Consider the following 26,726-nt stretch of genomic DNA (forward strand, 5'->3'; position numbering starts at 1 on the left):
TGAGAATGATTTTCTTTTTGATGTGCAAAAAGGACCCCAAGGCTTCTTGTTTTAGGATGCATCTGTGGAGTGAATTTAAGTGTAATAACAAAAACCAAGGTCTTTAACCCCTTAAGGACACATGACGTGTGTGACAGGTCATGATTCCCTTTTATTCCAGAAGTTTGGTCCTTAAGGGGTTAATTTCAAAATAAATGTAAATGCTTTGAGCATGACATTTAGTGAACACACCGGTAGTATTAACCTTTTATGTAGCTCGGTAGTTGATAGGGGTATACAAATATGAGATGATCCTTTGGAAGATATCAAAATAAAAATAGACATTTAGCCGTGCTTGTATACGTAGAGAGAAGTATTTTTTAGCCATGGGGTTAACTGCACTTTTGGGAAAAAAAATAAAAATTATATATATAAAAACATACAAAATAACCAATTACAATCACACAAAAAAGAAAAATATATAAATACAATTCAAAACCATCTTTCCATTTACGCAGAAGAGATTTGTCAAAGTCTGCTATGGTCTTGGTATCCAGTGAGTGCCATAGGCATTATGCCTAACTAACACTACAACTCTATGACAATTCCAAAACAGCAAAGTTAGGCTGACAAATCTAAATATACATCAGCATCTGAATCCCATGCCACTGCTATGTATTCAGACACTATATGAATGTCTAACCACTACCACTTCTTAGTCAGTCCATCTCATCTGTGCCAAGACTTCCACATATTATCTGCACTTCATAACCCTGTCCCGACCATTAGCGTAAAGTGCAAACATGCATCTTTGAGATAAAGTTAAACTATAAAAAAAATACATTGTATTTCTTAGGAGTAACTATGCTCCCTAGAGACTAAAGTAGAAAACCTAACGAAGTCTACGAAAATGGCCACACACTGCAAAGCACAGCAGTGTAGGAGTGTGAGCAAGGAGACTAAAGAAGGCTCTAGCAGCGGGCACAGCTCCCAAATAGTCAAGTTCCAGGAGTAGAAAGCAGTCATATACTGTTCTACTAGCCGCTACTGGGAGAATAAGAGTGCTTTTCCATTGTAGTCAACCTTTGTGCCCAAAAATGTTTCAAGAATTAATTTCCTATGATGCCCAGCATGTTCACAAACATATAGAGGTCAAGGTGGGCCAACACTACTCTAGGTCTTCCCTCACTGAACTGAGAGTTACATCGTGGCCTAATAAGCCATGCATGCTCAAGGCTCAGTTAGTTTAGACATTATTCTCTAGTACCGAAAAGGGTGAGCGTAAAACCGAACACAATACCTGTGTCTGAACAATGTGCATTTGGTGTGACTGTGCCCGTCTGTATTAAAAACATGTAACGTTTACACAGAGGCCACGATCAAACTAGCACCAAGTGGTGGAATAAATAGACAGTACTTTTGGTTTACCAGAACAAAATAAAGTCAAATAAAAAAATAAAATAAAAAAATAAAAGTCTTGCTCACCTTTGGTACTCCGAGTTCTATATCTTAACCAGCTTAATTTAGAACTTGTTGCATAATGCAAACAGCAGTACAGTGATCCTAAAGAGATCACAGTGGAAGAATAGAAACCAGATTATGTAGTCTTATTTTCCAAATAACTACCATTTGCAAAGAAAAAAAAACAAAAAAAAAAACTTCCAAAGTTGGCAGAAACAACTATTAAAATACACTAGACTCCTCCCCCTCTCAAAAAAAAAAAAAAACACAAGAAATTAAAAAAATTAGTAAGCAAAACAAAAAAGTTTTAAAAAATGTAAATAAAAAGGCAAAGTCTCTGCTTTGAACACCATAGTTGAAATGATCTGGAAGTGAATCTTTTTGTTTCAGTTTTTGTTTTTTTAAACGCACAAGAAAACATCCATTAGTGGCAAATCGTTTGTCCACTAAAATCCAAATTTGTTCAAAAATAAACAGCTGCGGATTGGAACCATCAGAAAAAAAAAAAAAAAGAAAGTTCTCAATGAAGTGTGGAATGTAAAGAACAGCTGTCCTGTTGTTGGTAATGTCTATCATTTATCAATGTCATTCATGATCCGATAAAGAATGATACAGGGGCTTCTTCTGCAGCAACATCACTTACACCCTAGAAAAAGGAAAGATTTTTTTTTTTAGTATAAGTTTTCCATACAGGGGTGAAGTATTAGGGACAAAAAAAAACCCCCCAAAAAACAAATCAGGTTAACATCAAGACACCACAAAATGGACATGTACAGTAAAATCAGATTCTTGTGATCAAGTAATCAATTATATGACAACCCTATTGTTCACAAAGCATTATAAAACTCAGATTTGGAACACCAAGACTATAATTTTTTTTAATTTTAATGTAATTACCAATGAGTACATGCCAACTATCGCATCTAGGTATATAACAAACTTATAGTCAGCCTTAGATTTTTACTTCATAAAATGCTCCCGTTTCTAGAAACAATGTACTTTATAATGGAAGTGGAAATACAAATCACAGACTGCCAAGGATTGTCACCATGTCAAAGGAGTGCAAAATGTAAAATATTGCAGACTGCACTTAACCGGTGTGATAATCCACTGTGTGAGCAAAACGGGATTTAATTCACACAGGAGGAAAGCGTGCCAACATGCACTGAATTACCTTTGGAAAAAAAAAATAAAAATAAAAGAGCCCTTGCTAAGTAATCACCTATTGATCACCTTTAAGGAAGGAGGGTTAAAAAAAAAAAAAAAAAAAAAAAAAAAAATTTACATACACACTTTTTATTTATTTATAATATCGTTAAAGGCACCAACACTAAAATCCACCCACGCATGTTAAGAGAGATTAGTAACGAGTTAAAACAGCAAATAGAAATTCAACAGCTTGCAGGGTGTTCCATCATGCAGGGCTAAAGCAGAAATGCAAGATAATACTTACAGACAAGCCTTTCCTATCAAAGGCTGTAAAGGAGGGAATAAAAGAAAAAGGAGCAAGTGTAAGAAGAGAATAGCAGTAGGTAAACAGAGTGGTTCAAGACTTTCTAAACAAAACAACTCTTGCTAGACAAGCTCATGAACGGAGGGAAAAAAAAAAAAATGGGGGACGGGACTACAAAACAAAAATGCAAGTAGAAATAAAAAGAATGCCCTAGCAGGCAGTTATGCAGGGTGGCTGCGAAAAACCCATTTATGCCTTTACTTGCTTCACTATAGAAGCAATGGCAAGTTTGCTCCCTCGTTATAGAATTCTCTTCTGTGGGAATATGCAACTCTCCCAGTCTCTGCATTACTTCAAGAAATACTGAAAGCACATTACTTTAGAGAAGTCCATCAGTTCTCCCCTTATTTCCCTCCTCTGCCAACATCCCACCACCCATCCCTAAGGTACATACAGATCACATAATTCCCTTTGTATATTTCTCCCTCACCCTTTTAGAGAGGTTGTAAAAGCTCTTTTGGACAGGCCCTCTTCACCTATTGTTCTATAATGTAAATCATGCTCTTTTTTTTAGAATTTAGTGCCAGTTTTGTTTACCTATTGTACAGCACTGTGCCATATAATGGTAAGGTGTTATAATGGGTTTTCAGTTTTGTTTAAGGAATGGGTGAACGTAGAAATATTTAGCAGAATAATAAAGGCAGTGGGATATAGCTGTCTCATGATCCATGCGCTGGCAAAACGAAAGTAAGAGGACAAAGAGGCAGAAGCACTGTAGCCTCCATCTTAATGTAAGCAGATAAGGGAAAGATGCAGGGGATAATTGTTCATGTCCATGATAGAACAAAAAAAATAAACAAAAAATAAAAAAAATAAACACTGAAGTGAGGAAATGCACCAACCTGTCCAGCTTGTACAGTGGGTGGTTCTTGGCATGCACAATATAGTACTGAAGCAGATGCTGAAGCACCCAACTCATCAAAGCTATTGACTCGAGCTTTTTTATTCGGCTCAGGACTAGCAAAAGGGGTAACACTATTGCGTCTCATTAGAGTATTAGGACCCTTCTTGAAATCCTGCAGAAAAGAGAATACACATAATAAAATAGGTGTTTATGCCTAAACTACTGAGAAAACAAGTAGGACTAGAATTCACCGGTGACAATCGCCCCATCTCCTATAGTGAGCACATTAACACAGTTTGCTTTTAAAAATGCATTTACTAGTGAAAAAAATTAAAAATAATAAGCTTAAAAATAAAAAAAATATATAAAAACACTCAACATGTTTACACTGTCCAATCTAAACATGACAGCAACTCCTTCCATTTGGATGAGTGGGGCATGTACAGCAGGTGCATCAACTGCTGCCAACCTTTGATTTGAGGGTAAACTGGAGATGCACTCAATGTCTCAAAAGTACGGAAAAAAGGTTTACTGCCACAGGGCAAGTGGAACATGTGCATTGAAAACAGTTTACCCAAAACCAGGGATGGTATTTAGTCTGACGGTACAGTACTAATTGGAATTTTATGTGCAAATTATCTAATGTATTTACAGTCATAATTACATATCAGAATGTTTGGTCTTAGCAATTGAAATTTTTTTTCAAAATACATAGAATCAAAGTAGATTTACCTCCACTGATCTCTCTCTGTGAGTGTTCACAGCTTCCACATTGAAATTGACAGTCTCCACACGACACCCTGAATAAATAAAAATGTAATTCGTGAGCATATACACGTTCACATTCAGAAAAATAAAAGTGGTAACAAGACGTCTTGTACAATTAAACTGACTAACATGGAGAAAATCGTACCATAAGCCAGTGGAGTCAGTTTCAGCAACGAATGCAAGGGGCACTTTAGATAGGGCATCTCATCTGCAATGACAACATATCTAATCAGTATAGGCATAGTATGTATATAATAAAAAAAAAAAAACACACAAACAAAAAGCCATTTATAGAACACCAGTACATTGGTTTATCCACCCAAGATTGCAACACTATGTGCACAGAAAATAATCTAAAAGATTTAGAGAAGTGTTGCCGCTTTTAGAATTTTATATTTATGTTGGCAATCACCACAGAAAGTAACAAAGGAGGCATAGATATTCAGTTGAGACCGTTGTATATTTAGGGTCTCCCCAACCTCTACCCTTTATTTTAGTATAGCAACAGGTTTCAATTATGGTCATCCCCTGAATGATCACATTGTATGGCAATATCAAAACTAGAGCAGTGTTGTAATAAAGAAAGATTCCATACCTGCAGATTTGTCAAGGAAGTAGGACAACAGGCATCTCATCACGGCCTGATGACAAATGACAAGGACATTTCCACGTCTCTCCAGCTCCATGATAACCGGTTCCAGGCGCTGAACCAGATCTTGGTATGACTAAATATTAAAAGTAAAATTTGTTACGGAAGGTAAAAATATATATAAATCTATAATGAAGTGAAGTTCCAATTGTGCACCCAAATAAAATTCAGATGTAATTTACCTCTCCTGAAGGGTAGCGGTAATGATATTTGTCCTGAGCACGTAGACCATATTCTTCAGGATAAAGCTCTTTAACTTCTTCATAGGTTTTATCCTCACATACTCCCTATAGAGAAAAAAAATATATAAATAAAAAAGGTCATGCACTGCATTAGACAATAATTCTTGCTAGATATTAAAGAGGTAATTTAACCTAAAACAGACAATGTTCTCCACAAAGTGTGTGAATATGTATTACACTAATTAAATAAAGTTTTGAATGAACAAAAAAACAAAAAAAAAAAAAAAAAAGTTACCTTAAGACCATGGTGCTACACAGCGCTCCGAATATACAAAAACACAAGAAGGATGAGCACCCGCTGGATTTAGTGAAAATCAAATTCATTTTTTTTTGTTTTTGTTTTTTTAATTTGCAACGTTTCAAAGGTGTTTATCTTGATCTAGACCCATTTAGGTAAAAATGTTGATTTAATCTATGCGAATTTAAATACAATGAATTTTATTTTCACTAAATCCAAGCAACGGGATATGGGTGTACCTGCAACAATATGTACCCAATTACGGAACAAACCAATTACAAGAAAAAATTAAATAGGTAGTAAAGAAAGACTTACAGCATCCAATTCGTTTAGCGCTTTCCACTGCTCATAAGGCACAGTCAGTCCTTCTGCTGTTTGAATAGACCTCTTTAGTTGACTCGTCCACACTTTCAATTCTTTCAGGTTCTGTTCCTCAATGTATTTCTTGAGTGCAATAGCAAACTAAGAGAAAATTAATTTGTTACTATGCATGTTACAAGAAAAAAATAAATAAAATTAAAAAAACCTATATAGTAACAAACACCCTTCCTCTGATTGTATAGATTCACCAGGATTTACCTTTTTTCCCCGGGGTGATAGACTGGAGTCTCCACCAATCTTCCCTTTGATGTTGTATTCACTTTCGCCAGCACGGCACAGATAGATACAGTGCGGCTGAACATGGATGTTCATTAGATAATAGACAATCTTGCTCTGGATATGATCCTGAATCCTGTTGACCAAAAATCTTCGACCAACATCAATCACAATAATCATGGACAGGTTCCTGTGAAAGTAAAAGGCATCACATTAGAATGTGTGATATACATCTACTCAGAAGTAGCGAAAGTATAAACCGTAGAATTCTGAACATTTATAACTTAAAATGAGGGTGTACTGAACAAAATTAGGCCTTACTTGTCATGGCTGTCTGGATCAAGAGGTTCATAGCTTTTTTTGTAGCAGTTGATTCTTTTCATGAAGTCTTCCATTGCTTCTTTTGATGGACAACCTTTGTAGTCTGGACTGCTCAGTTTCACTTCCTGTACAACACAACAAATAAGAGGTCATAAAACAAAAAAAAACAAAAAAGATCCATTGATTTAGACAATACACTGAACATTAAATCTGTCACTGGCTCAGAACATGAATTCGGGTAAGATTTTAAATCCTGACAGGACTAAACAGAAAAGTAAAATAAAAATAAAGTATGTTTGTGGCTGGGCTAGATGCTAAGATTTAGTTTATGATTGGTTCTACAAAATAGTTAACATAGCAAAGGTTCACACCGAATTGGTAATCTTACCATCACATTGCTGGCAACAACACTTGGGTCATCACACACAGATTCTATGAAGAATGCCTAAAAAAAAAAAAAAAAAAAAGTATTAAAACCATACCGTAACTTCAAACATGGTAATTGTTCACTTACAATATGCATAGATTATAATGAACGGGAGATTAACTCTGTAATATCAAACTTACTTTAAAATCGTTTTCTTTGGCAAAGTCAGTAATCATTGTTCTTCTCTCTCTGGTTGTATTAGTGGCATCAAAGACCTGAACAAGATACAGAAATCATTAAAAATTTGTGTAAGTAAATAAAAAGAATAAAAATGGCGAGGATTAAAAGTACAGAACATACAAAACAGTAACTTACAGCTATCTGTCCACCTTCTTCAGTCAGGTATAATTTAACATCTTCTAAGGCAGCAACGGCACATTGTCTGTATAAAGAAATAAAGTTTTATTTATTTACATAAAGATGGCTCATAATGGCTTGACAGCTCAAAAGTAACACATTGGAGTATATGAAGGATCAGAGAAGTTCTGGAAACTATGGATATGACCAGTGGCAAGAAAAGGGAGCAGTGCTGCTATAATGGAAGGGATAACAGTGAAAGAATGTACCTTCTGACTTTCATGGCTTCTTGATTGTCTGCGCGAAAGAAGTCATATGAACTGAAATCCTTTACAGCTTCTCGTCTGTACTCGCCAACATTAAAAACTGCAACAGAGAAACCCACCAAGTTAGTCATAGAATTACATACAGCAGTAAACAGATACATATATGCCTTTATTTAGTCGTGATCAGGTAAAAAGCTTCAAGCCATTGTAGTGCTTTATGTTAAGACACCTGGCTTTCTAGAACAGGAAGCATAGATATGCAATGCATATGACGTCTTCAGAAGAGTTCCAATTTAAGACGTGGAGAACATATTTGTCAGTTTATGGTAATTCTTATTTTGCAGGTTTGTAATATGGACTTCCTAGCTACTCATGTCCAGTTTACCTTTTGTAGGGACTCCACTCCAGTTGAGGTAACGTGTAAGCTTCTTTGAGATGTAGGTCTTTCCACGAGCTGGTAAACCAACCATTACAATCACAGTCGGAGAGTTGGCAAGATGTGGCCCACCCACTACAATTAAAAGAAAAAAAAAGACAAAAAAATAAAATATAGATAGATGATATTTATTAAGGAGATTAGTAGACATCAATATCTGCCATCTGTTCACACAGTGTTCAATTTATCATCCAGCATGAGTCAGCAGGAGCAACTATGCAGACCTCATCTAAGAGGCAGCAGGAGCTAAGCAAACAGCTTGTGCATCCCAGTGTGGAGGAAAAATGCATAATAGTATACTGTACTGCTTGTTTATCTTGTTAACACTAGATCTTGCCCTGGCGGTTCAACAGAAACAACCAGTAGGCAATACTTCAAGCAAGTAAGTTTTCGGACATCAAATGTTTCCCCAAGTGAAATGCCACAGTGGCAGGGACATTTTACCTCATTAAGAACTATCAGCACTGTGGTGCTTATACAATACTAGTAGCCATTGTTCCATGTTTTCATTCAAGGGGGTAGACAGTGAACCGAGCATGCATACAGTATATTATATGCATATGATTTGTGCATAAGAGAAAGCCTTTGTAAGTTGTATTCTACAAGTGTGTACTTCTGCAGATAAAATTGTAAATTAAACACAAAAAAAAAATATTAAAAAAAAAATACAATATTTGGAAGCCACACTTTAAGCTCCCTGTGGGCAGTTAAAAAGAAGTGTGAGCATTACTGACTCTGCAGTTCGAAAAGACCATTGGTTTACACCTAACTGCACACATTGTCCATTTCACACCAGCACAATGGCACCAAACTGCATTCCTCACACATTTGCCAATAAAATGACAGTTTGAAGTCAATTTATAATATACTTTTCTTTCCTTTCCTTTAAACTTGCAATTTCAAGCAGGTGTTCTAAATAGACACATCCGAAACATTCGCTCTTTTGGTTACAAAGGACTTGGGTGTGATTAATTGTAACAATGGCCACATTTATGCAAAGCACCAGGTTAGTACAAGTTATTTAGGAATGAGGCCAACACATACTTTAAAATCTGAAGTTAGTGTAAATGCCATTCACAACAAATAAAAAAAATAAAAAAAAGTTTTACTGATCAGCATTAGACATTTATCTGAGATGCCCAAAATATTTGCAAGGTTTCTTTGCCAAGCAATTGATAAAAAAAAAAAAAAAAAAAAAAAAAAAACAGGATCTCAGTAACAGATAAAAGCACTGACCTTAAAAGGAATTTTAAAAGAAAGGAAGGAACATATGGGCACCCTGGTGTGTGTAAATTAGGTGTCTGATAATTGCATGTTTGCCAAGATTAAGACCACACCCTAAGCCACCCCCAGCTATTACAACATTTGTGGGACTTGCAAATACTAACAGAATTGGGCAACTTAGAAAGGGAGCCCTTCTGTAAATCTTTTGTTTACAATTAAATGCAGCAAAGATACTTAAGAAGACTCAAGGGAGAAAAACACACACATACACATACATATTCCTGGATATTCTAAATTGAGGGTTATGTAAAAGCAACCGAATTTAGTTTTCACACCAACCTTTGTCAACATTAAACAAAAAAAAAAAAAAAAAAAAAAAAAAACTAAATGTTTTATTCAACGTGCAATAGTTTCCGTAGGGTGGGCAGGATAGGTTAGGGCCATTATAGGACAAATCTTAGTCATAACTATGCTACAACAATTATAGGTGGCCAAAACTCACTTGCTTTAGTTCCCTGGTTCCTTTCGTCGTATTGTTCTCACAATGAAGTAGCTGCATATGCCGACTACAGACAGTTTATTATATTAATGCACACCAGGCAGCTTAGCTGTATTAATTGCATCCTGTTTGCATCAGGTAATCGCATGTGAATGTAATCCTCATAATCCAAAATGTTCTGGGCACAAAGGAACACCTTTAACCCCTTAAGGACACATGACAAGTGTGACATGTCATGATTCCCTTTTATTCCAGAAGTTTGGTCCTTAAGGGGTTAAGGAGGGAGGGGGGCAGTAATTTGGCAGATGGAGAATAGGGGACAATCTGAATAATTCACTTTTTTTTGGACATGACAAGTGCATCAAACAAAAGGGAGTCATGCCTGGTTTATTGTGGTCAAATTATCTTCTGAGCCATATCAAACACTTGATGATTTTCAATACAACAGAACAAGTCAATGGTATTGTGTCTACAGTACTGCATTCTGCTAACTCACTGGATATTTGTTTCAAGAGACACTCCTTGCTGAGCCAAAGATAAATAAATAAAATTAAAAAAATAAAATATATAAAATGGGGAGGGTAACAGAGCCTAACCTTGTATTTGAGAAACCCTTTTGATTGACCCACCTGATGCCCTACATTGCCCATTTTCTACCGAAGACCAATATTCTGTAAGGGTTTTGTAATACTGACCAAACAACTGCACGAATTACTGGAATAAAAATCCAGTGTGAAAATGTAGCTCTGGGAAAAAAAAAAAATATCTGTATGATTTTAATCTATCCCAATAGATTTGGTTATTGTCACTTAACGTAGCCGGAGAAATGTTGGTGCTACGTTAATAATCACTAAGGAAATAATTGGGGATAGGGGAAAAAAAAAATAGCTCAGTAACAAGGAGGGGGGGCATTCTAGGCATCCATGATGCAGTTTTAGGTAATGGTGACCAAATCATAGTTTGCCTAAAATGCATTCAATAAATATAAAACCAGATGATCAATTTTAATTTCTCAGTGTGCATGGTGTAACAATATGAAACCAACTTACAGAATGGTGATTCATTGCCAAACTATATACAAAAATGCTTGACTAATAAACTTGACGAAACTATGTTGGTGCTACGAAAGAGAAAGAATAAATGCCATCACCACATCAGTGTTATTCCCAAGGTGAATTTAAAGTGAATTTTAAATTTAGGGTCAAAATAGTCAAACTGGAAAAACTCAACCATCTATGCTTTCATTTTTGATACTGTGGCCTTAAAATTAGGGGGGGTGGGGGGGAATGTTTTCCCCTACTAATAGTTATAGTTAAAACATAAATTTAGAGTTTGGAAAATTGCGTGGATTAGCTGTAATCCTCTGCAGAGGACTAAAGGTCTGGTACAAAAAAAAGTTATTTTGGATCTCTAATCCAGACATCATGGATTATGTATTCAAACCAGATGCACGTGGAGGGGGATTATCCTGAGCACTCCCTGCTCTACTTGTGTAGAATGCAAACTAAACGTGAGTGCAGGAAGCAAAAGAGCCTTATTAAAAAAAAAAAAAAAAAAAAAAAAAAAAAAAAAAAAAAAAAAAAAAAAACCAACCACTTTATATTCTAAGAGATTTCGGGCAAAACAAAAACTCAATTAAAATAACTGCACATCATTAGCATGACATTATTATGCTGCACCCAAACTCCTAAAACTGCTGTCTAACCATAGCCACAGATCTGTAGATTTCATTGATATGTTAATCCTGTATCCCTGACAACAGAAGCCCTCCCATGCCTGAAGGCATGGCATGGGGATCTGGAGATGATGGGAAATTATGGAATGCTGGCTGGCCATTAGACAATCCAAGGAAAGGAATGTGTGAATCACCAGCTGATTCCTATGCAACACCACCCCCAACAATTCACGCATCCATCCTCCTTATTACACAGCACTGCCACGCAACAACCATCAACGCAATCCTACCCTGTTTAAGATTCAACCGGCATCTTCATTTAACTGGACAAGGCTTAACCCGCTAAATGCCCAGCAATCCAACGGGCACATAGATGGTTTTATATTTTCTGATCAAGGCACAGGTTTCACAACGTGTATATATGTAAGGCGAGCAAGATATAAAAAGAAAACAATATATATATATATATATATATATATATATATATATAAAAACTCTCCAACAGAACAAAATGTACCAGATGCACATACAGCTTCGATCCCATTAAAAAACAGAAGATCCAGCTGCGTGTACGTTGTGTTAGGTCCATTTAATACAGGGTGGAGAACTGGCCAGAGAAACACTGGGCTCTCGCAATATAATGTTGCGGCAGGCTTTTCACTTTTAGAACGTTCGCCCAGAACTGCTCTTTAAACATTCGAAATCTCAAGCCATCCCGCAACAAGTGCTCCCCACATTCCATGCAGCACGGATCGCATTAACACGTGTGTAATGACAGGAGGCTTGGGAGGAGAGAGCACGGTACATAGCGATAATCCAGCCTCCTCAGCATCATCAGCCCCACGAGGGAGGCCAGCCATCCGCCTGCCCTGTATCCCAGCTTACCATTGATCGGCGTCCTTGGCGCATCGCCCATGGGCAACCAGGTCTTCTGAATCCGGTTCTGCCTCAACTCCAGGAGCGGCATGATAGCAAATAGGGGCAATAAGACCTCGAGCAAACGGTACACTCCGGAACTCCCTCTCCAAAGGGATCCTTTATTTACTGTGCAGGAAGGATGGACTCTCACAAAATGAAATGAATGTATCAAATCCAATCCGGAATACTAGGCACAGTGATAGCGCGTTTAGTAAGACTCTCGAATACTTCTCACGATGTGATCAGCACACCTCCTCTAATCCTCTCTGATCGCTTCGCTCTCCGCGAGCTCTAAAAAACCCCGGCCGGCCAAATGCAACTTGATACCTCTTACGTCACATGCCGACAGTACCGCCCCCATTCCACCTGTTACTCACTGCTGCCACCAAGCGCTCATCTCTGTGTACTGCACGGTATCACGTCCTAGTGCCCCGCACGTACATAGCTTAACCCCATGTTTCCCGGGAATATGGTGTAAGGGTGTTAGAGGAGAAATGCACAATTCTTGGTGTGAAAATATGATATATTATTTTTAAATTGCACACGTGTAATGCGTTGCATAGAGAATACACGAAAACAGAATACATATAGGATGTCATTTGTCAACATAATCATAGTTATTCAATAAACGGTGAGTGTAATGGCTTGATAACCAGTTTAAAGCAATTTAAGCCAGATAAGTTAATGTAGAATTAACATCTACAAGGCGGCTGATCCGTAGTCATTGTGCAAATCAGTAGTCATTTCTATAAGATTTCGTTTAGTAAATAAGCCCTGCACCAATCAATAATACAGAAACCGAAATAACGGGAAAGTGAGAGTTGAATTGGCAGCATGGTATATTACATCTGGCCAGACTTAAATTCTTGTAAAAATGTGTTTAATTTTGTGTCATGTACGCCAAATATTTACTTCACCATTCTAATAAAGTACAAATGGTAAATGTCACTCACACTGCCTGGATCTAATAATGTATGTGATGATCACTATAATGTTAAATAGGTTTTTAAAACACACAGATGAGCAGAATAGTTTCAAAATATCTGGTTTATATTCATGGATATCGTTTTAAAACTAAATATTACATTCACTTTTAAATATGTATTCTAATTGGGTGTGGGGTGGTGTTACCCGAAACTAATATGTTTGTTTCTGTATTTTCAGTGTAAAAAAAAAAAATATATATATATATATATATTCAGAAACAGTAAATTAACAGCCGGCTGAAGATTATTTCAACACAACTACTTAATCTATATTTGTAAATCTGTTATAAAATAGCCATGGCTCTCTGTTTAGTGAATATACATTATAGTTTTAGGACTAAAATTATACACAATTATGGTGAATAGTGCAATAGTAGAAATCTCATTGCGTTAATATCTGGTCTTGTGTTCCTATATTAAACATTTATCTACTTGTTTCCTACTATAAGTGTGTATTTTTTGTTGTTCTAACACTCTTGTTAATCACCTATTACTGAAGAAGATAGGATGGAGGGGGAGGGGGGGACTTCCACCCCCTCCATGTCTTTTGTTCTTTTGAATACACTTAATCCACTCTACAGATACAATATAAAATATTTGCATTTTAAAAATGCTCCCTATGCTTAGTGAACATAATTATAATATAAAAGGTGCTCCTATCACTATTTCTGAACCCGTGAACAGTTTTTTTCGTTAGTGATAACACTGATTCACAAACACAGCTATTGTCATTTAATGTCACCCACTTTCCATGTCAGTTACTAGGCACAGGTCTTGTAGGCCTCCCCTTCGCTCAAGGTTTTTCTATTACACCTATAAAAGGAACAAATAGGACACCGTCAGCCCGCCACTGGCAAATGTCTAAAACTTTTGTAGCCCAAGGCTCAGTACTGGACTTGTCTCTAAAGACATATGTAATAGCTCTTATTAACACAATAAAAAAAAGACGTTGCATTCAGTAGAAAAGCAGCGCTCAGGAGACTGGGCTGGGTAACAGAAGGTGGTCTTGGCAACCAAGAGGGGGGTCGGAGGTTTCCTGTTGCTACCTCTGCCTGGGGCACGTCCCTCACGTTCCAAAAGGCTGTAGAGGTTTCCCTCCCCCCTCCAAACTGACTCACACCTCTGCTGGCCATGCACTCCTTGGGTCTTCACTGTATCCTCTGAGAGGTTCTGCCAAAAATACACCACTCCTTCAGACTAACTTAATCTGCACAAAGACTACGGATTTTATTAGGACAGTTCATTTCTCAGATATAGGCATTTTAATTGAGCCTTTTTAGAAAGCATTACCTCACTGAAAACAAAATATGAATGTGGCATATATGCAAACCAATTTAAAAAAAATAAAAAAAATAATGTATCAAGTAATATTCCAAGGCTGCCCACAGATTGAGCTGCATTTATAGTTTAACATAACTCAGAACATGCATTAATTTACTAAACCGGAAGCCAGTCAGCAAAAATTGAGGCTCAACTATCCAAGCTGAGACTATAACTCAATAAAGGAGTACTTGAAATCAGCACTTTGTGCACGCATTTTGCAAAATTGTTTACAATTCACTACAGTTTGATGTTTAGTGAATAACCCATTCTATATCACCCATAGAGTCAGTGCCAGCTGCACCAGTAGGAGAGCAAGCACCTGACCCCCCCTCATCTCACACACTACTTTTATACTTTTTTATAACGGAAGTTTTGGGGGAGTTGAGTAGGGCATGGCTTAAGACTTCAAATTTATTTCCTTTGAGCCTAATTCCTTTGAAAAAAAGTCAGATGAGGTCAGCTAAGTTGGGTGCCTGAGGCAATGCCACACTCGCCCTGTCCACAAAATGCACTGTATGGAGAAAATAACATTTCCTCAAGCAAATTAAGCTGTCCTGGACAAACCTTTAAATCTTCTGGTAAACTAACTTGAAAAAGCCGCCTGTTAAAGAGGAAACAGTCAGCATTATTCAATGATATAAAGGTAAAAAGAGCCTGCAGCTGGCACAGAGCAGTCAGGGTAAATAAACGCAAAAATCACTAACCCACCAAAGTTAAAAACTATAGTCCTAGATCCTTAAACTCGGGTAAGATACTCAACATCAAATCTCAATAATATCAAACATAATTAATACAAAGAAAATCTTATTAATATGCAAAATATAGACAATTTACAGGTGTTTTTGTGGGCGTTTTTAATTAAACGGACACTCCAGACCCCTAAAGCACCTCACTTTTCTTAAGTGTTTCAAAGGTTAGCAGCATACTCCATTGTCTCAATTCATAGGAGTCAATTTCATGAGAAACAGACCCTTTTAATAATAAATTTAGTAACAAGAGACAAGTGACAATAGAATTGCAATTTTAGGCCAAAGTAGCCAAGCTAGAAAATAAATTCTTAGATGGAGAATTGTTTTTTAGTTCCTTAGCCTAAACTTTGAAGTTTCCTGGTCAATTACCAACAATGATAAGTAAACTGTATAATCACGCATGATGATTTCCACCATATCCATAACATAAACACTACCCAATTTGAAAAGAAAATACGGTAATTTATTTTAGCATTGTAATCGTTGCAGCAGTGTGTTCACTGAAGTGAGAATTGTTGGGAATTCAAAGTGAATTTTAGATCAAAATAGCTGAATTGAAAGCATAGCAGACTTAGAGAATTTTTCCAGTTCAGCTCATTTATAAATACATTTTAATTCCAGACAATTCTCACTTTAGTAAAAAAAACAAACTAATAGTGTTTTTGTCACTTAAAACAAAACTGGAATAAATTGAAATGTTATTGACAAAATTTTAAGCAAAACACGCTCATCTAAATACTGATGTAGTCACAGTTTGGATATTTCAGCAAATTTCTAGAAAACAGGTTTTCTATTCAATAGAGTTTAATATGACAAGGAACCATTGTTTTTTCCTTAATTAAGAACAAAGGCGTGTAGCCTCAGAGTAATTCACCTTGTCTAAACTTCCAAAGTGTCACACTCTAATAGCAGATATGTCATCATTTGTGTCACACATAAGTGACTTAGCTGAGAGAAACCTTTTATTTAAAATGCCAATTAAGGTAAATTTGATTATTCATGACACGCTCCTGCAGTGAAGGAAAATGAAGATCTATCAAAACCGTCCTGTTATCAAAGTGATATTTATTCACAACATACTCAGTGCTCGCAATATTTTGCTCGTTTTTTTTCTTCAAATTTTAATATGTGGAGACTTATGGCAATCTGTGGCTTTGGTGTAAACAGCTCTGTGTTGATACTCTTGTGGCGAGAGAAATGGTGTGTCCTCCAATAGTTTATATGCAAAACGAGTGAAGGTCACAATTTATACATAATTAGATTTACACTCTGGATACCAGGGTGGTTCAATGTAGCAACTGACTTCCTTCACGAGCCTCTGATAAATCAGTTGTGGTTTGCAGTGGGAAAGCTTTTAATACACTTGCCCACCCAAAGTGAATGTTCAGCGATTCATGCAGGAAGCAGAACCTCTATGGCTCCTGCATTTGGCCGTGCCACGGCTAATTCTAAGCTGCACTGTAAAGTATAGCAAACTTTGTCCTTGCTCCATTCATAATCCAAATAAACAATGCCTTGGGTACTTATCAAAAAAATTAAAAAAGAAATAAAATATTAAGGGCATCTTGCCCTATTCTGTGGACATGCATGCCTGGAAGGTTTGACTTAGATGTGGTTTCAGCATCAAAATGTTGGAATATATTTGCTTGAAGTGTCTGTGTATGAATGTAGGGATTGAAGTGTATTTCTGTAACCGGTTACTGTGTAAATATAGGGTATAAGTTGTGTGGGATGTCAGTATAATAACCAACACTGCGCACTGTGGTGCTTATGGTTCCAGATATCCCTTGGTACCATTGAACGGTAAGTAATCAAACAATTGTTCAAGGATTTGAACTTACCTGGATCCCGCAGACACCCGTACTCCAACTCCTTTTTTATATTTCGAATGAGGGCCTCAATTTAATAGTTTTGGATTAACTTTTCAAAATGATTCAAATCCTTCAGAAACATGTTTTCCAAATGATTTAGTGTAAACAAATCCCATAAACTTTAATGTTGACTTCTGCAGGTAAATCATTTGAAAAGTGTTTCTAACAAATTTAAGTTATTTGGAAAACTTATTAGATCAAGGCTGGTAGAATCCCCATTTACTGCAGTACATGACTCACTGGTTTAGCAGAGTTTTAATTTTAAATTTTTTTTTGTTCTTTTGTTAAAACAGATTAGAAGGTACAGCTGCAAAACTGATCTAATTCACATTTCAATCTACCAACAAGGCCTTTTAGATATTTTGTTGCTCTCTCTCTCTCTCTCTCTCTCTCTCTCTATATATATATATATATATATATAGACGATATTGACCAATTTTTTTTAAAATGCTATTTTTGGAAAAAAAAAATAATAAAACCGTGCTGAATGACGTCAGGGGTGTCATTTTTGTGTAATTTTCTTCTTTTATTGTACTAAGTGTTATTACCACATATCATTGATTATATAGTGGTAACAGAAGAACCACACAATCAGTTTAGCTGGATAATTATTCTCCTTTGATTTATAAACCATTGACAGGGCAGAAAATGTATATGTATAGGCAGGTGATCCACCTACAGAAACTGATTTTCTGCAGAATTGTATTATTATGCAGGGTGGTGGAAATCAGATTGTCAGATAACGGATGATCTACTGTGTGTTAATCAATAATCTAAAGGTTTTCAAAAGTCACCCTCTTATTTGAATCTATTTTATATTTCTTTTGTGAAAATGGATGACAGTTGACAATTATTTTCTATATTTCTTTAAATCATAGTTTTGTTTAGAACAGCCATGAAAAACATACCCCATGCTAAGTCTTTAACCCCTTAAGGACACATGAAATGTGTGACATGTCATGATTCCATTTTATTCCAGAAGTTTGGTCCTTAAGGGGTTAAATCAACCCAGTATTTACCAATCATGATTATTCCAGAATCAGTTATTCTTAGGTCTTTGACGAGTATTACAGAATTAATTGATATGGCACCAATTAAAGTAAATTCTGAATTATAAGAAATATGAATAATTTTTTACCCTCCATCCGTCTTATAATCGAGGTCGTCTTTTTCGTGCACTTCCACCACTGTTAGTGAGGAGTACTGAACCATTCATAAACATTGTTCTACACCCAAGCCCCATCCTTCTTTAATTTAAAAATATTTTCCTTCAAAATGAGAAGTTTGACTATTGCTGTTCCTAGAGCAGAAACCTTTGTGCGCTTCCACCACTGAAAACAGTCATCACTCCCGCACGTGAGCCCCATATTACAGAGCACAGTTCGCTAAAATACTGCATCCTGTATTATAACAATTCAAACCAAGCCAGGAGAAAGGAGACAGAAGCACATCAGCCCCGCCGACAGTGGCGAAACTAACACCGGTGCAGCTGGTGCAACACTGGGGCCTGCACACTTGGGGGGCCCATGCACATCAGGTGGCCCAATGGGAGTTCCTAAACAGGGGCCCAGTTAGGCGCTGCGGCCCTATAACAGCACAACAGGGCCCCTGTCACTATCGGATACTTCCTCTCATTTTAAATTGAGCACCGCGAGGGAGAGGAAAATAGCTAGCTAGATTATTTATTTCAGTAGTATTTCAGATATTCAAGATCCAACATTTGGGGAGTCATCTTATAATCAAGCAAATATGGTAATTGTCATCAATGTCTCAATGTTTAAAATGTACTTAAATTGGTTTCAATAAAATGTATTGCTAGCTCTGCAGAAGAAAAGGGTCATGGGAACACAACACAACCTTCTCTGCTACTCGCAGGAGCTATCACTGTGCTTCTACTGAAATGGTCACAAGTTCAGGTAGCTAAGTGAATAAGTACCCTGCTTAAATTACAGGACAGCTGTCCTGTACTAGTTACACCACTCAGTCCTTTACTGTCCTCAAATGTAATTCATTTCACTCTGTATAAATGAGCATCCACTGTGCTTACTCATGTATTTTTACTTGACAATTCTTTCCATTATTATAATAAAGATCAGTTATTAAATATTCCACTTTATTTTCACTGAAATTCCAACCCAGTCAAAAGATATACTGAGGCAAAGTAGGGACTACTCAGTATTTTCTTATGCCAAATGGAATTGACTTTATCTATGGAGGATTCCGCGTTATCATAGAACTTAATGTTGCATTCTCGGTGCCCACAAGGGACAGGTTCAGGTAAGTTAAATTTACATTTTCTTGTCCCCCAGACTACTGAACCCCCACCAGTCATGTCACTGTTGAGGGTCTTTGCAAATTATGCAAAATCCCCAGTCGTGACAGTTCTGCTTTAACATTTTTGCACAAAGCAAGAAAGTGTTGTTTTGGGGTTTTTTTTTTTTTGGGGGGGGGGGGGGGGGGGAGTGGGTCTAAAGAAGATTCATAGTCTTCTTGTATTTCCTTAAAATGAGTCTAAAGTGACTGTGATGGGTACTGGGGCTCTCAATCAGAACTTGCTGGATGGTGACTCAACACAACTTATTCCGCTGCTCTGCTGGCAAGCATTCTCAGGGGTTTTTCTACTTGACTTATTCCAGTTCTTATTAATTAATTAAGGAACACGATTAGCAGCTGTCCTACCCTTTGCTTTACCATATATTATTTTCTCTCTCCAAGTGGAATTAGATTTACCCTGCAGTTTACTATATACCTATTGTGACAGTTTTAAGGTTGGTATTAGGAGTTAGCAGGTTGGGGTATGGTGACCAGGTCATCCCATCAAGTTTAATGCCCATAAACTGGTATATTGCATAGGGTAGCTTGTTATGTCAACACATTATTATGATATTCTGAATATTCTCCAGTTCAAGGGATCACCTGATCCCCATGCCAAACGTGCACTACTTGGCACCTTATGTCTTATGACTGCCTTAAATGGCAATTTTTAAAATATGGTTTATAGATAAGCAGATTTCTACATAGATCAATCTAGGCCTTCTTGTCTAGGTGGTCTATTTACTAAATAGGTTATATTAAGTTTCCAATCAGCCTTCATAGAACAGGCCAAAATAAATGACAGTAAAAATGTAGAAATTGACTTGTCTAAAGTCTAGCAATGCTGTTATAGTGATCATATTAAACAATCTTTCCCAAATACTTGTGTGAAATGTATTAAAGTGTCACAAACCGTAAAGTTCTAAAAGTGGGTCTTTCACCACAATAACCAGAATAGGATGTTCCTAAAAGTTGACGATTGACCCATTTGGGAAACTCAGTCTTTTCAATTACTGTAGTTATACATTTCTCCCATTATAATCTAAAATATATGGCAATTTGTTTGGGGAGAACTCATTGTCGAGTAATTACCATAGAAACTAATGGAAAATTTAATTCAGGACTCTGCACCCACTTTCTGTTGCCAACACTTTTTTGCAAATCCTCCTGATAGTAAACGTAAATAAAACAGTTTTAAAATGACCTTGACAAAGAAATAAAACACAATTGCAAGCGCATCTCCAGAAGTACAGTGACATTGAATAAATACTAATTTTATATGCAAAACTCTGAACCTGGCAGAGCCAGATATTACTGGACTAATTAGTATGTACTGTTGAAGCCCTAATTGTGCAAAAATCTAACATTGCATAATTTGTAGGAAAGATTGAGCTAACTTAATTTGATTTCAAAACCTAATTATATAACACAGCTGTATTGGCTGATTGTATCTATCAAGCACTTCTTTAATCCATTTCCCTATATGGCAGATTTTAGCAGCTACCTTGCAATGTTAACAAGTCTGCTGGGTTGTGGAAGTTCCTGGAGACAATGAACCTATGCTCATTAGAATACAATTGTTTTTAGAGCACAACACAGGATGTTTGATTCCTTCTCTTGTTTTCACTGGGATGAACTAGAAATTGCAGTTTTGTTCATTGGTTTCACATACAACCAGGTGAAAACTGGCACAAACTGAATAGGTTATATTTGCTGTATATTTACAGCTTACTGTTTAGAGATGAATTTATCTGCAAAAGCAGACCCAATAATATTAGTCTGAAATAAAAATATTTGAAACATAATTTTCATACATTTGTAAAAACAATGAAAAATATCATATTTCTTTGCAATGTATTTCAGATTCCCATCATAGTTGGTGTGCCCACCAGAGCATTGCAAAATATATACATAATATTTATATTACGTGTATATCTTGTAGTACACTCATTGGCCCATTTTCATATACCTTTTTGGTTTCTTGAATGTTTCCACAAATATTTTTCCACGGATGATATTTGGAAGGATTAACTATTACATGAACGAGCATAGGAAATCCCACCAAGAAATTGAATTTAAGGAAAAATTAATTGGCAAAACCAAACTTTCACAACGTGCACAAGTCTAGTGTCAATTTCCTGCGCCATATAGGAACCCTTATGTTTTAGACAGTGGGCATGACCTATTTAAACACGCATTCACCCAAATAGTTTTTAAACTTTTATTTATTAAGAATGCAGCTGTAAAATGCATTTATTTCTCATTGTTTGCACTGGAAAATGAATGGGTAAGAATATTGACTGGAACGGTTCAATCAATCTCATCCCCCTTCAGCAATATTGCAAGGGTGTAATTCATCTGGATTAAAATGAAAGAGTAATGTTTTTCACAGTCCTCCGGCATTGCAGACCCACTATCTTAGTGGGTGCTTTTATTTAAAGATATATATTTGTTTTCCTTTTTTAATGGTTTTGTTATTTGTATTTTAAAATGTTCATCACATTTTATTTATTTTTTTCTTAAAGGAACACTACAGACAGGGATACAAATGTGGATTAGTGCCCAAGTCACTGTTTAGGTGTCCGGGACCCCTCTGTAAGGGTTAAAAAGGTGAATTTTCTTACCTTTTCTCCCTCACAATTCTGGTTTCTGGCGTGCCACTTTGCCTCTTTGGCTGAGATAATTGAGATCTCAGACAACTTTATGCTTTCCCACAGGAAAGCATTGGAAGGCTAGTGAACATGCGTGGAAATAATATGCTGCACCAATCAGATGTTCTCTATGATTTAAATTTTGGTGGAAGTGCATGTCAGGCAGGTGAGCGGCAGTGTTTTCAGCTGCAGGGTTAAAACAGATGGGGACATGGGACCCAAACCACTTAATTGAGATTAAGTGGTCTGGGTGCTATACTGTCTCTTTAATTTTGATAAATGCCTATTTCAAAAGGCAAAATATGTGTATCAAAATTAATTGCATGATGGTGACTGCGCTAGTGTTTATATTATGTTTATTTTTATTGGTAAAGGTTTGAAAAATACCACCATGCTTAAAAGGACCTACACTTGAAGTTTTCTGTCCACCTCCACCTATCAAACATTAAGATCATGACACAAAGACTGTTGAGCAGATGTCTCCCTCTGGGTTGTTTGGATATTCCTGGGTGGGAGGAGAGCAATGTTGTGTTTGTTTACTTATGTTTATCTCAGTTTACAGCGAAAGGCTATTGAACTGGAATCCTCAAATCTGCATGCAACTGGCAAATTCAGGTGTAAAGTGGATACACAACTTACTTTTGATGAATAAAGCGAACCTGTTGTAAAAAAATTAACTGACCTAAAATCACTCCCATATATATTGAATGCACCATATTTTATAAAGATACACAGTGAATTCAATGTAAAACATAGATTTACTCACTTTTCTCCATTCCAAGAGCGCTTTGGGGGTGTTACTCTTTATGTAACACCCAACCCTGGGTGGTCCACTGCTCCGCCTGGACGTTTTTCTTTATTTGCCCTGCTTGGGACGCACCTTTGTTGCCAGCATGCTGGCATAGGAGTGTAGTTAGGTCACGTCACTCCATTCCTATGCTCCCTAGCCAGCGCTTCCACTGGCAACAACCGCAGCGCAAGCACATTAAAGCAATGTTTTCCTATGGGGATTTAGCTGATGCTCGATATCTTTATGCAGAGCATGAGGACATCCAGCCTCAGTTAGGCAACCTAAAGTCGCATAGCAAGCAAGAAGCGCCTCTGATAGACAGCCACTAGAAGTTGTCTTAGTAATGCAATGTAAACATTGCAGTTTCTCTAAAACTAAAAGTGTGACAGGGACATTGCACCCAGACCACTTCAATGAGCTGAAGTCGTCTGGGTGCCTATAGTGTTTTTTTTTTTTTTTTTTTTTAAATCCCATCTAATATGGTAGAAATTTGAAATGTAATTTATGGATGTTAGTGAAGTCTTCATAAATTTTACATGTACATTAGGGTCTATGTTCTTAAAGGACCACTCTAGTGCCAGGAAAACATACTCGTTTTCCTGGCACTAGAGTACCCTGAGGGTGCCCCCACCCTCAGGGACCCCCTCCCGCCGGGCTCTGGAGAGAGGAAGGGGTTAAACTTACCTCTTTTTCCAGCGCCGGGCGGGGAGCTTTCCTCCTCCTCTCCATCTTGATCGCGACGTCATCGGCTGAATGCGCATGCGCGGCAGGAGCCGCGCTCGCATTCAGCCGGTCGCATAGGAAAGCATTTACAATGCTTTCCTATGGACGCTTGCGTGCTCTCACTGTGATTTTCACAGTGAGAAGCACGCAAGCGCCTCTAGCGGCTGTCAATGAGACAGCCACTAGAGGATTTGGAGGCTGGATTAACCCTCATTATAAGCATAGCAGTTTCTCTGAAACTGCTATGTTTATAAAAAAAAGGGTTAATCCTAGAGGTACCTGGCACCCAGACCACTTCATTAAGCTGAAGTCGTCTGGGTGCCTAGAGTGGTCCTTTAATCTGTGCATTTTTTGACAGAAAGTCTGCAATATTTCTCTGTGAAATCTGTAGAGGAGTTTGTCCATGACCAACATTTTGCTCACCACTCCAAAGTACCATTGTTGTTATGTATTGTGAAACAGCGCTGCTAGAACACAAGGACAGAGCACTACTTTTTCCTCCAATCAATGTAAGTTTATTTATTGGGGTATGTGTAAGCTTCCTACCTTAAGGGCTGCATTTCTCAAGGAAAAATATGTGACTTTCAAAGAAACCTCTTCAAAAGAGTTGGAGTTTTAATCACTGAAAAAGTTACACATCTAGAAGGTGTAGCAATTATTTTATAATGTTAAGTCAAAAAGAAAATCTAAAACCCCACTATCATCAGTAATAAAAACTAAATGTTAACTATTATTTATATTGGACCAATTTAGATTCTGATGTAATAAATATTACATGACAATGTTTATTGTTTCATTGCAAAATATGAACACGTTTCTTGATTTATGCTAGGTAAGCTGTTTTTTTCTGGATGGGTCTAGTTAGGATAGGTATTCTAATACAAAACGACCTATTTTGTGAGTTTATCTTTAATCTGAATTACTGGGCAGCAGGAGTAAACAAAGAGATTTGTGATGCCAGAGATAATGTAATCAACACAGCCAGCAAACAGGTGTTTCTTTTTGGCATCACAAATCTCTTTGTGTGTGTGCGTGTGCATGTGTGTACATTCTTGTATGTATGTTTGGTCACAAAAATTGATCATTGCTTGGCCGTCTTCCTGAGTTCTCTGTAGTATGTAATTACAGCTCATATAGCGTGTGTGTGTGTGTGTGTGTGTATATGAGGTTTAGGAAAATAAAAATTAAACACAATAACCATTTGACAATATTAAGTGACAGCTACAATTTTTTTGTTTAACCTTTCTTATTTTATTTAAAAGAACACTTAAACCACCATAACCACTACAACGACGTGTGATAGTAAGGTGCCAGGAGTGCTCTGCATATAAGCAGTCAAACTGCTTGCTAATGGTCTGACTTCCTATCTGGGGTCCACAACCTCTGTGAAGAACCAGAAGCTCTCTGCTCTGAGCTAATCTCAGTACTGCTGACACTCTCAGACAATGAGTTGGCCCTGCATGGCAGGATTTGAGCTCAGGAGATCTAACGGAAGCTCTTAGCAGTAGCTTTTGCCTCTCCATAAAGGCTCTGTGTGGTGTCCGGTGGTCTACAGGTAGGAAGTACAGTTTAATTACTTACATTGAGGGAGCGTCAGGGCATGCTGTAGTGGATATCGTGCATGGATTATACCTTAAATATGTTGATGTCTAAATATATGAATGAATGGCTTTGTGTCAATATTTAATAAACCATTAAACATCTATATCATCTCTTTTGTTATATTCTGACACCAATATCATGGTCTCACACTTCAATAACCATTGTAGGTTATTGCACCAGGCCGTCATATTTGGGCTGCACAAATAAATGTCTGATGCAGTCAATGTAGCTTGTGAACTATAAATAAAATAAATTATTAAAAAAAAAAAAAGTACTTGGTGGTGGTCCAGACATATTGATTGCGGTCTTTTCACAATAAATGATTTTAATGCTGGAATAAAGTCAACCTGTTTTGAGTGTATATTTGATACCATTAACTTTTTCAAAGTGGCTCATGCATGAGATTTGTCATAAGACTACACAACTGAATTGTTTCTGGTTCTTGGGGTCTATTTAGGACATACACCCATGGAACAGTCAGCCAGTATGAAGACATCTAGCTGCATATTCACGAAAGTGAACATCAAATATATGTCAATATATAAGACATTTTTACTGCTGTCTGATTCCAGATGAAAGCAGACAGTGGACCTGGTTGGCTTGGTGGTAGTGACTCATTGCTCCTGTAGTGAGAGCCAGCCTGGAGATTATTCACTGAACAATCAACTGTGAAAAATAAGTACATTTGAAAATGTAAGTCGAAACAGCTATGTTAGAAAAATAATTTTCCAAGTCTGCAAGTTTCTGCGCTTTTATTGGAAAGGCAAAAGATCTTAAATACTTAACTATACAATCTCTCTTCTTATGTTTTGAAATTGAGTGAGGTGATCAGTGTATACTTCAGGTGAAAGTATTAGTTGACAATACAATTAAATGAGTTTCTCTGGAATATATGAAGATAAAGGCTAGTACCTTGCTCAACAGGAAATGATTTGACAAGACTTCTGAAAGTCTATAATATTCTTGCTTCAGCCAGAGTCTCAGTTTCTTTGTTTTAGTTTCAATGAGCATTCACAAGCCTGCTCAGATAAACCCATCAATCAGTATCTAAGGAGCAGCCATTATCTTAGTAATACAAATTGCAGACTAAGATGAACAGGTTAACTATGATAATGATAAAATGAGAGGTTTCAAATTTGTTTAATGGGATGAGAACAGGCCATCCATCCATTCTAGAGTTGTTTCCTTTTTGTCTCATTAGAGATATCTTTGCCAGAAGCTCAAGGAAGCAAGGTGAATGGTTAGAGTTAGGACCCACCTAAGAGGTCTGACTTGACGTGGCAGGTGGGCATACCCTCTCATAGCCATTGGAGGTAACTAAAAACCTCCATTTGTTTAAATATACATGGGGATTTGGGAAAGAG

At 37.0% G+C, this 26,726-nt stretch overlaps 1 protein-coding gene across 3 annotated transcripts in view; it reads right to left on the reverse strand.

Moving 5' to 3' along the window:
* Positions 1-1,860: 1,860 nt before the first annotated feature.
* PFKFB3 (6-phosphofructo-2-kinase/fructose-2,6-biphosphatase 3) overlaps positions 1,861-26,726 on the reverse strand; it is an 89,385-nt gene continuing 64,519 nt past the window's right edge. The window contains exons 1-16 of one of the 3 annotated variants that reach the window (XM_063448285.1): positions 12,322-12,627; positions 7,988-8,113; positions 7,606-7,702; positions 7,355-7,421; positions 7,180-7,254; positions 7,001-7,057; positions 6,613-6,737; positions 6,274-6,481; positions 6,010-6,156; positions 5,397-5,501; positions 5,161-5,290; positions 4,711-4,773; positions 4,530-4,597; positions 3,796-3,969; positions 2,894-2,916; positions 2,041-2,086 (exon numbers count right to left, since the gene is read on the reverse strand). In XM_063448285.1, coding sequence (XP_063304355.1) covers positions 2,080-2,086; positions 2,894-2,916; positions 3,796-3,969; positions 4,530-4,597; positions 4,711-4,773; positions 5,161-5,290; positions 5,397-5,501; positions 6,010-6,156; positions 6,274-6,481; positions 6,613-6,737; positions 7,001-7,057; positions 7,180-7,254; positions 7,355-7,421; positions 7,606-7,702; positions 7,988-8,113; positions 12,322-12,403 — 1,554 coding nt within the window. In that variant the 5' untranslated portion in view covers positions 12,404-12,627 and the 3' untranslated portion in view covers positions 2,041-2,079. Of the gene's footprint in view, positions 2,087-2,893; positions 2,917-3,795; positions 3,970-4,529; positions 4,598-4,710; positions 4,774-5,160; positions 5,291-5,396; positions 5,502-6,009; positions 6,157-6,273; positions 6,482-6,612; positions 6,738-7,000; positions 7,058-7,179; positions 7,255-7,354; positions 7,422-7,605; positions 7,703-7,987; positions 8,114-12,321; positions 12,628-26,726 lie in introns of those variants that run through there. The other 2 variants (XM_063448284.1, XM_063448286.1) reach the window with 2 other exon arrangements.

Source organism: Pelobates fuscus, chromosome 3, assembly GCF_036172605.1.
Source record: "Pelobates fuscus isolate aPelFus1 chromosome 3, aPelFus1.pri, whole genome shotgun sequence".
Classification (NCBI taxonomy): domain Eukaryota; kingdom Metazoa; phylum Chordata; class Amphibia; order Anura; family Pelobatidae; genus Pelobates; species Pelobates fuscus.